The following is a 10,465-nucleotide window of genomic DNA, read 5'->3' as shown; positions in this document are numbered from 1 at the left end:
CCTCGTTTCCCCAACGAGAATATACGTATATTCCGGAGAACCAAACTGAAACTTCTACGATCTAATTGACGGAAGCGTCTTCTTCTTTCACAGATCGAACGAGTAACCAAGCGATCGTCCCTTTCATCGTTTCACCCAATCCATTCGACCCGTTACTTTTCGGCACCACCAGGTTAGATCGGAAGCGTGTCTTCGTTGCCCGTACGGGCACCGCGAAACCGTTCCTCCAGTTCCGCCGTTAGAGGCGTCTGTTGCTCGAAAATCACTGGTAATTCGATCGATCTGCGGGAAATATCGGTTCACCTTTTACCGAACACCGTTAAACGCCACTTTCGGACGGCATTTTTCTTCACCGTTTGGTCGAGTATCGACCGAGTATCACGATCCGTTCCCTTCACTAGCCGTCCGTCGAGTGCCACAGGCCTCGGGTCTCTTGTACTCCTTCGACATTATGAAAGTACGGTGTACCGTGGCTGCATGTACCGTGCATCCAACCGGCTACTATGGGGGAACCTATGCCCGACTACGTTCCTCTCCACTTTTCGCCTTACAATCGGCAAACGAGAATAGCTTACACCACCGCACTTTTCTTGCCGCTCTTTCCCCCCCCATTGAACAAGCGTTAGTTCCACTCAGAATTAGAACTCCTTATTCTCCACGTGGGGAGTCAGCTCTATTCCGACTCGATATTCGTACCTTAATAGCGACTTGTTATTCCAGTTTTATCGATCGTTCGAAGAAATGACATCGTTCGACTCTACCTCCAGTCTACACTCCCCAGATCGAGAAGATTGCCGCGGTTCTCCGCGAACGCGATACATTATTATCACACCGTGTACGTACATACGCTGTTCGTATCTGTAACGCTGCCAAGGTAAAACAGCCTACAACAACTTTTACTTGCACACGATTACAGAAGTTGTGCATTAGCGGAGTGGTTCCGCGGGGGTAACGATTGATTTAGAAGAGGTAATTGCTTCCTTGTGCGTGGCTCGCACGTGTACGATCGATGCGTAGTGTAATCGTCCCGCGAGGACGTTTCCATGAAATCCTCCAGCTGCCCACTGTCATTTTTTTCGAAAAGCCAACGGCCGTGATCGATGACGACCAAACTGCGAATCAGTGTTTCCCAAAAACACCTACTCGAAAGGAGTAACTTATCTGTTATCGTAAAAAATGTTTCCTTCTCGTTCACATCGCTGACTGCATTATCTCCCTCTTTACATTGATATTGTACATTCCCCCACCTTTTTTCCCTTACTTCTCTCTCTCTCTCTCTGTCTGAGTGACAAATGTGTGTCAGAGAGTGACGAAAAACATGCGACAAATTTAGACGACGTTTCAATTAAGGGTACCCATTTGTCTGTACAGTCTATAAGTAAACGAATGCTTCTCTTAAAGGGAGAAAAAATTCGCGAGTCGCGAGACAATGGATTTTCGGAGCTGAACGTTTCTATGGACTTTATTGTTTCGTGGTCCTGAATTTATTACGATAGTAGCTCCCACGCGTTAAGAATCACCCCATTGTGCCTACGGGACACCGCAAAAGGGTAGTAAAGAAAAAAAGTATTGAAAAACACTGCTATAAGGTTACACCGACTTTACCGTTATGCCCCTCCCTTCTATCTCTCTTACCACATCACTCTCCCCACCTCAGCCTCCGTGTCCCTCGCGCGCGATCGCCTTTCCACTTCTCTCCTTCCAACCTTTCTCGCCTCTCCTTTTCTCTTCTTTTCCCTCCTTCCGACCCGCGATCTACGTCACCAGGCGCTCTCGGGCCCCTTTCACCTCGCCGAGCCTCGTGTCTTCTTTCGATTTCTCAAACAAACGAAAGACGCGACGATTCGGCTGACCAACAGGAGAAGACGAGCTATTCCGTTTAAACAGAGCTTACCTCGACCTGATCCGCGAGATTGAACGTTAAGAAATCGTCGTTAGGGATGGTCTTCTTTTCTTTTCTGTCAGATATTTCACGCCGAATCGAGATCATTTTTTACATTCTTTTCATTCGTGCTGATTCATCGTGGTACTATTGGACTTTTTTAATAATATCTCGTTCTTACGTGTATCGTTGAAAGTTGCAAACGCTTTACGATGATTCTGCGCGACAAAGAAGTTTCAAAGGATAGACCGATGACAATTGGGTGTTTTTAAAGAATGCGTAATGTACACGTCGGTAAATCGTAAGATTTCTTACCGTGACCCGTTACTAACTTGTACGTCGATAATATGATTAAACGTTAATTTGTGTAGAAAGTGTGCTGAAAACATGATGCAGCTTGCTCGAGCCAACTTGGGACAAGTTTGGTCTAGAACAGTGGTGCCCAAAAATTTCTCCAGTTGATGTCCAAACTAGCTGTAATGAAATTCTTCTCTTTTACCGCCAGCGAAAGTTTCTATTCTACGTTTATCGTCGCCGATTACCATATATTAACATTAATTTCATGCAGATGTTTATTAATGTCGTACACTTGCACTTGCAGTATTTGAAAATACTACGATAGATACTGTTATGTTTAAAGAAATGTGTAAACACGGTACTCTTTACCGTGAAAATATACGGCGAAAGTGTAAAAAAGAGATGAACAAAGATTAAATAATATTACAGATATACTTTGTACTTTCCATTAGAAAATTTGAAGCATAGGTTGCGCGTCACTGATTGTGAGTTCACTAGGCTCGAGAGGTTGTTCGACTCTTCGTACAGTAAGAGTACAAATGGCGGCATCTGGTCAAGACATTTCGTATTAAATGTCTCGTTGAAAGATACAACTACAGATGAGCGTAACCGCGTACGCGGGATTCATTTCGGTTTTTGCATCGTTTAATTTGAGTGCTGAGGCATGCACGAGACGGGTTGCAATGGTGCCGATAGCTGTGCTTCGCGACCAACGCGAAATCTGTGATCCTGATTTCTTCTACTAATCTAGCGTTCAGAATCTACCGAGTGTGTAACAAGAAAACATGTAAGTGGCTGATTTACGAACATTTTGTTATCGCATTTGTTATTTCCAATCCTTAACGTTTTATTTATTACAATAAAATTATTATTCTAAAACGTTATCGTTATTGTACATTCATTATTACACCACCTTCCTTCTGTAGTTTACACGTTTCTCTTTAATCACAGTGTTTAAAGGTAATCTCTAGTAACAAAGGTAAAAGATTTTTATATTTTGTTATACAATTAGGTGAGTAAATTTGCTATAAAATCCAAGACTTAAAAGAATGTAAATATGGCAGAAGGTGGAACAGAACCAAAGTCCAACGACAATCAAGTACCTAAACTTCAGCTTGAAGTGAACGAATGTCTTGGTAACTGGCTAGTGTACTTACAGGTTTGTGTATATGTATTAACTTTTACATCCAGGAATGCATAAGCAAATTATTTTTTTTTACACAGACTCTCAATGGCCTATGCACGGCAGGTACAAAGTTAGCTCAGTCGCTGCAAACACTTTTGTCCGCTCATGATACATTGGCACAATATAGATTAACAGGACAGTGTCTGGCCGGTTGGGAAGAACTCACAAGAGCAACCTATGTAGCCAGCAATACGGTAAAGAATCATATTATCTCTGCATTAAGAGACCACGAAGCAAGAGAAAACGAAGGGGATAAGCACGTATGTATCACTTTGAGCTAGTTTAAGTGCGTTATAAAAGTACCGTTAGAATTTCTAGCAATATTATATTTCTAGGATATACTTAGAGATAATCTATTGACATTTATAAATCTACAATATCAGTTTTGTGTTGCCTGCTGTGATTGTCTAGGTAAGTAGTGAAATGTACCACTGTTTAACGTGCCCTTCCTTTTACCATACCTTGTGTAATGGTTTCTTTAGGAGGCATGGCAGAATGCTCTTGTTCTCAAAGTGGTACCGCTGAATGCGACATCGCCTCTCTTCAGCAGTGTTTCGAAAGACTGTACAGTTCACCACCACTGGTACCTTCGTCGTCTGCGCAACAGGCTGTACAAAATTGTCACAGATCACCTTTACCGTATCCTTTATTTCCTCTGCAGGTAATTTTCGGGGTTTCCTGTACACTGTTTCCCCTGTTTACGTTCCGCAACATCTTGACAATCTTTTTCATCAAGGTTCAGAGGAGATGGTCTGAAACTGCAGCTGCGGAAATGTCGGGTGAAGTTTCGGAGAGTGCAATGAGAAGGTGGTCTATGCCATGGGACTGTCGAAATATTACAGATTGGCCACGGCAAGATGTTCGATCGCGATTAAGGGTTCCTCAACAAGACAGAAGTAGATCCACTACACCAGACACAATATGGAAAACATCTACCATGGCTAGTCAAGATGGCTTACAAGAAGCAATTCAATTGCTTTCTTGTAAACCAGGTATTGCAAGAGAAAGTAAATATTCTTTGTTAGAATTTTCGATTACAACGGTAATTGTTACCTATGAAACTTGTTATACGTTGAATTGTCTTAATATTCGTATAGGAGTTAGGCCTCTAAATCAGTTGTCTGCCTATACTAACCAGCATATTCCGGGCGTTACTTTAACAACGTGCAATTTCGAGTCAAACTACGATCCGACTATTTGGACAGGATCTCGTAAAGTTGGTTCTTCGAGGTGTTGGCCGCACGATTCTCACTCGAGCGATCATTCTGATCAATCGGGACGACGCGAGAGCGATCAAAGCGTGCACAGTGGAGAGCATAGAGATTCAGGTATAATTCGAAATTTATTCGTTCGTTGTTACTTCAATAAGTTATTTACTGTACATTGTATAGAACAAAGTGGAACCAGTGGTAGTCACGGGGACAGCAAAGATAGCATTCATTCGCATAGCGATCATAGAGAAGTCGAACTTGGTGAGTTGGTACACGTTAAGCAAAAGAAACATACACACACATAGGGGACCGTGTATAACGTTTGATCTTCCCATTACTAGGCACTGTAGACGTATTGCCGTCACGAAAAAGCAGCTCTTCGACAGATTCTTGCATATCAGCCCATAGTCGTTCAGGTTCCGAGAGCGCTGGTGGTGGGGTAATGCATCATTATATATTAGAATGATTATTGTTATCATTATCAACGATGGTTTTGTACACATATATTAGCTTCGATGTACGAAAGATTGTCGAGTATTTATTTAAAATAATTAACATTAACAATTTCAGGAATGCGCGAGATCTCAGTTATATTCAATGTGGATCGGCAGCGATTTGCCTTTCATTAAATTACCGGAAAGCAATGAAACGCAAGACGAACATCCACCCGTATAAATACTTTCTTTCCTTTTTTTCGAATGCTATCGCCGTTTATTAAACGAGAGCGATCAAAATCGTTCGTTTTATTATATTTATAAGCGTGATGATGCAGTAACGCGCGTTAACAATGCATATACGAGTTAATGTGCGTGATATCGTTGAAAAGACGCGTAAAACGCGGCATTTGATGTTTAATATAACAAAGTAGAGTTGAATGAGTGTGTTTGTATATCGCGCGATAGATCGGTACGTAATCATTCGAAGAATAGAGCGAACTAGAAGGTTTTCGATTGTCTGCGGTAATTTATTCACGAACGACTATTTGCTGTCGGTTCCGTTTCCCCTTTCTAGTCTGTCGATAATTTTCAGGGGAAAATTGTTCGTCGTAATTTTCTTTTCTTTTTTTTCTTTTTTTTTTACCGGAATTTTGTTCCCGAGTTCCACTCTTCGTTCAATATGGTAAAGCTTTAATGGAATTTTAAGTATCGATATTACTCTAATGTTGTTATATATATATATAACCGCATGAATTGGAAATTAAAAAGTTGAACATTTTCCTATTCGTTCCTTCATACTGTCTCCATATCGTGCATTGGCATAAACCAAGTGCAGTATTAAACCATATCGTATAAATTACATTCCCTGTGATTTGATTATTCATCATGTGTGCACATCGTCGATCGATCGTACAAACGATCTGTGCTCCTCTAAAGAGCATACCCCCCTATCATTCTTTTACCGCCGTTCTTACGCTGTCGTTCAACCATAAGCCTGGCTTTTATCGTTTCAATAGACGTGAACTGATTCGAGAAACACGTGGTAGGGGGATAGACGTTAGAGGAACACGGAGAACGGTTTTTATCCGAACGATATATTATAATTGACGTATAGAGAGTATACGCGTCAATCGGTTGCGAGTGATTTAATACATGTATACAATTTGATTCATATGGCACAGAAAAATAAAACATTCGACACTACAGGGGGCTACTTACATACATATTCGACAGTTTTAAAAACGAGCGGTGACCTTTCGCGTGCTATGCCGCTGGAGTCACGCTAGAAACCAGTCAGTTCCTAACCGCCGCTATATCTGGCCGCGGTTTCTTCTTGCGTCTGCTTAGCTAAACTTAAACGCGATACCATTAGATGCGTCTACAGTCGATGGCTTTCAGCCTTACTGACCGTGATCGTTTAAATTACATGTTGCAACGAGCGTGTTCCCTTTTCAAGGGAACTAGGTCCATCACACTTATCGTATATTTGTTTAAAAAAAAAAAAAAAAAGTCCTTCCGTAAGCACTGAACGGTCGTCAATTTTATAAAACCATATATGCAGTTTTTAAAAATCGATGCGTCGTCGAATCTCACGAATTTCACGAAGAGCAAAGAGTACAAGCGACGTGATTATTCGCAGTTCGATTCGCGAGAAATATCGTCACCGGGAATGCATCGTCGACACAACTCTTGAAATACGGCATCGAAAAGGACATCGAAGAGGAGAAAACGTGGGACGTTAATCGATCTCGTCCTCCGCCAAATCGTCCTCGTCCTGACCGTAGTCGTCGTACTGATCCTTCAAATCGTCCTCTTCTTTGTCCAACGGACAGTGTATACATCTGGACTCGTTGATTCCGTAATTGATACAGGTGTCTCCTATACACTCGCAGCAACCATCGTGGAACCATCTGTAACTCGTAGCACCCATGCTTTTGCAAGACGCCCGACACTTGTTCCAAGAGTTACACTGCGCCATAAACGCAACGGTGCAGTTCACCGTCTTCACGTTCGGTTTCAGCGGGTGCACTTCCTCCTCGGCGGTCTCTGGACAAGAAAAGTAAGAAAGATGGTAGGATAAGAAGCGAGAAATTTTCGGGGAATAAACGCATACGGATACACACGCATGTGATATTTAATCTCCTTCTCGTGCTTGGGCGTGAAGAGGGACATGTCCAGGTCTACCGGAAACGTGAATGTAAGCCAGCGTTCGTGCGGATCCGGTTCAGCTGTTAACGCTTGAAACAGACATGGCACAGGTTCGCTAAAATCCTCCACGTGAGACTTTTTGCTCAACGGATTGTCGGTGATGTTCGGCTTCGGACAGAGATCTGAAGGAGGAAACACGTACGATTAAGAAATACATACCACGATTTATTTCGAGAGCATCGTCGGTGAACCGTAAAAACTAGGAGTGCCGGCTTACCTACGCACGAGCAGCATTCGTCGTAGAGGTAGCTAAGGCAGGAGAAGCATTCCTTGCAGCAGGTACAGGTAACAAGATCACACTTGCAACTTTGCGTAAGCATACACGCGCAGATCGCTTCGTTGCAGGCCTCGGAGTACTTCGTGGTTGCCGCCAGAAGTAAGATTCCAATGATACCCACGATTAGCGTCCTGCTCCAACTCGTCATCGTGTTCTGAAGATAGGAACGCCGTGAACCGGGCATTAATATCTCGTATACAGGATAGATAGATGGGACGCGATTTCTTCTTTACGCAGATCGCGAGCAAAATAAGACGCGTACCGAGGCCAGAGTTGCAAGATAATTGTACCAGCGATAGAAACTACACAGGGGTATCAAGTTTACACGTATCGGGAGAGAAGGTTATCGGTAGTAATTAAAACAACGATAAATTTACGCCACTTCCTACAACCTACATACGTATAAGAAGATCGCGAAAGGAGGAAGAACACGCGCCGCCGCCCGCTAACGCGTCTACGGTAGACCGTGAATCGCGTACGTTGATTATGACCATGAAGCTCGATTAAGGTTATTAAGAATATTCATGAACGTGAGTCAGGATGTGATTAAGGAGGGGGTCGTGTGCCAAAACAAGGAATTTTTAATCCTACGTCGTTTCGAAACACGCCACCTGGTCCTCTTCCACCCGTTACTAGTAGTACCTATGTATGTAGAATCTTCTAGGAATAAGCCATCGAGAAAAGTGTGAAGCAAGATCGAAAATATTCGATTCTAGACAGGAGGAGGCGAAGAGGTGACTGCAAAAAGTGATTAGAAGGTGCCGATTAAACGGCTATTTATATCTCGCACAATCACGTCCTACGAATTGCGTCCCGTTACACGTGTCGATCCCGTCTAATTGGAACGTTACCTGCAATTATCGCGGGCTTCGCACTCGCGCTTCTTCGCAACTTTGCAGGAAAAAGTGAAACGCGTTCGATTTTCGAACAGAGCGATTAGTCCTGTTAGCAGGCAGGATCGAAACCGAAGCCCTCCCCACTTAAACACGTTCGAAAGGTAGCAGTTGTAAACGAGTATGTACCGAACCGATCGGTTTTACGACCGCGACTTCCTCTCCAGGTAATCGTTGCCCGTTCCCTTTCACGATCGTGTAACCCTGCGCCACCTCTGACAAGCGCCACTTGGTTAAATCTCTGCTTTTCGCTCCGATCGGACCGGAGATCTTTCGAGAATTCCTTCTCTTCTGATTTGCGCAAACATTCGTTCGGCGAGCTAATTGCTTCGCACATAGGCGGCCGGTTAACGCGTACACGAATACTTTGCATTCGCGGAACTGGCAAAAGTTCCGAACAATATAATTTAGGAAGAAGACGGTAGGATGTCGAGGTTGAAAAAGAAAACGGTGAATCGTTCGATTGCAAATCCGTGGCGGTAAATCGTGGAGAAACAGCTGCAATTCTTCTTCGTCCAAGTGGCTAATTGAAATGCCGCGGATGTCCTATGCAACGGAGGAATCACGATGCAGGCACCGCGCCATCGCGACTAGAGACTGAATGGTTTTAGAAAAATTCCAGCTGTATTGAAATGTAAACGTTCGTCATCCAGGGACAGAGGACAGAGACGCGTTTACAGCCTCGCCTTGTTCTGGCCCGAGGCGATGGAATAACTTCAATAACAAATGGCAATCGCCTTCCTCGAAGACATCTACCTAGCGTCGCGTCGCTAGCCGAGGGCCTTTCCTTCATCTTCCAACGAAAAGAGAATTCTTATTCTCTCGTTACTCGTCCCTTTCTTTCGCAGTTCCTTGACTCGGCCTGGTGTTGTTGTCGCTGCCGCGAAAACCCGTGTCCAATGAGAAGCGACGATCGGCATACGGATGCGTGAACGATCGATACAAACTGCGCGAGTATTTCTAGAAAGGAATGCACTTTTTGGTATTCTCGGTGTACGGTACATCGAACAGACTTCCCTTCCGTATCCTCGATCGTTCGAAAAGCGAAGAAGATCCGAAAGCGGGGACTCGGCGGTCCGTTCGTGTCGACGAATTCAACCTGTCGCCTCTTCCACGTTCTTCTAAGAAGCGATAGAAAAGGGGGACTCGATCGATCGTGAAATGGCCGACTGTAGATGCGTGCACGCGGTCGAGATAAACGGTTTCGCAAGAATCCCGATATCGCATGGCAACGGAAACAGACTGGTGAATTGAAATAACGTCGCGGTAGTCGGTGGTGATCGGCTGCCTCGTTTGCAAGATCTTGCTCAATCGTTTCGAAGCGCAGTTACACTGGTAGCGATCATTTCTGATGGTGAAAAGAGGAACGTAAACGGGGAGATCTGTCGATATTTACCTAACAGTCCTGCGACGTATTCCAACGAGCGAGCGGTGGGTAGAGCGGTAACCTATGCACGGGTAACTATTTTAAGCACGCGCAACCGGTTCGCGTTGCGACTGGTACGAAACATGTTCTCTCCGTCAAGCGTATCCTTCTTATCGTAGATGCAGCGGCGTATTTCCTCCACGGAATTGCGAACGTTCTCCGCACTTTCTCCGATAAGCACGACGTCGACGACGATGACGACGACGACGACGACCGGACCGCGATCGCGAGACGAAGAGTCGTCTGGAGGAACCGCGGCGCGCACTGGCCGTCGCGAGAACAACGAACGGTGGAGAGGAAAAAAGGTATCCTGAAAATCGAGGCGAACGGATCTGCGACGGGTGCGACGAATCGAAGAGCGACTCTCATTGGACTGAATTAAGGAAGGACGTGGACCGAGAGAAACAAAGAGGTGGAGGAGGAGGAGGAGAAGGAGGAGGAGGCAAAAGGAGGTGTTGGCGATGGTAGCCAAGCGAGTTGGCGGCGGTGGTGGTGGTGCTGCAACCGTTGCCGTTGTTACCGTAAGTCGTTGCCGAACACGCTGGTGGTGGTGGTTACTGATAGCCGGTGGTGGTGGAAAAGAAGAGAGCGAGTCCGCTCTCGCAGTCTGCTAGACACTCCGAACTACCAACCGACCGAGACTGGTTT

General features: G+C 44.6%; 2 protein-coding genes across 2 annotated transcripts; one reads left to right on the top strand and one right to left on the bottom strand.

Moving 5' to 3' along the window:
- The first annotated feature begins 2,846 nt into the window (after positions 1 to 2,846).
- LOC108575821 lies at positions 2,847 to 6,455 on the top strand. Its single transcript, XM_017938726.1, has 10 exons — positions 2,847 to 2,966; positions 3,192 to 3,338; positions 3,404 to 3,625; positions 3,701 to 3,776; positions 3,848 to 4,026; positions 4,102 to 4,357; positions 4,463 to 4,693; positions 4,757 to 4,837; positions 4,918 to 5,015; positions 5,147 to 6,455. The coding sequence occupies exons 2-10, from the start codon at positions 3,237 to 3,239 to the stop codon at positions 5,249 to 5,251; spliced, it is 1,350 nt and encodes a 449-aa protein (XP_017794215.1). The 5' UTR covers positions 2,847 to 2,966; positions 3,192 to 3,236; the 3' UTR covers positions 5,252 to 6,455.
- A 141-nt stretch (positions 6,456 to 6,596) lies between these two features.
- On the bottom strand, positions 6,597 to 10,119 carry LOC108575797 (twisted gastrulation protein homolog 1-A). Its single transcript, XM_017938692.1, has 4 exons — positions 9,788 to 10,119; positions 7,439 to 7,652; positions 7,137 to 7,343; positions 6,597 to 7,059 (listed from the first exon to the last, which is right to left on the bottom strand). The coding sequence occupies exons 2-4, from the start codon at positions 7,644 to 7,646 to the stop codon at positions 6,752 to 6,754; spliced, it is 723 nt and encodes a 240-aa protein (XP_017794181.1). The 5' UTR covers positions 7,647 to 7,652; positions 9,788 to 10,119; the 3' UTR covers positions 6,597 to 6,751.
- Between the last annotated feature and the right edge of the window lie 346 nt (positions 10,120 to 10,465).

The sequence above is a fragment of the Habropoda laboriosa genome, unplaced genomic scaffold (assembly GCF_001263275.1).
Source record: "Habropoda laboriosa isolate 0110345459 unplaced genomic scaffold, ASM126327v1 scaffold243, whole genome shotgun sequence".
Taxonomy (NCBI): Eukaryota; Metazoa; Arthropoda; class Insecta; order Hymenoptera; family Apidae; genus Habropoda; species Habropoda laboriosa.
The sequence above is the reverse complement of the archived record's forward strand: the minus strand, read 5'-3'. Positions and strand labels throughout refer to the sequence as shown.

Bases quoted from the DNA above. Each gene is read 5' to 3' on its own strand.
- LOC108575821 (XM_017938726.1), top strand. From the start codon at position 3,237: ATGGCAGAAGGTGGAACAGAACCAAAGTCCAACGACAATCAAGTACCT. The intron at 4,694-4,756 runs GTATAATTCGAA...TACATTGTATAG, and splicing joins TGGAGAGCATAGAGATTCAG to AACAAAGTGGAACCAGTGGT. The intron at 5,016-5,146 runs GTAATGCATCAT...TAACAATTTCAG, and splicing joins CCGAGAGCGCTGGTGGTGGG to GAATGCGCGAGATCTCAGTT.
- LOC108575797 (XM_017938692.1), bottom strand. From the start codon at position 7,646: ATGACGAGTTGGAGCAGGACGCTAATCGTGGGTATCATTGGAATCTTA. The intron at 7,344-7,438 runs GTAAGCCGGCAC...TTCCTCCTTCAG, and splicing joins CGAATGCTGCTCGTGCGTAG to ATCTCTGTCCGAAGCCGAAC. The intron at 7,060-7,136 runs GTGTGTATCCGT...TTTCTTGTCCAG, and splicing joins GGAGATTAAATATCACATGC to AGACCGCCGAGGAGGAAGTG.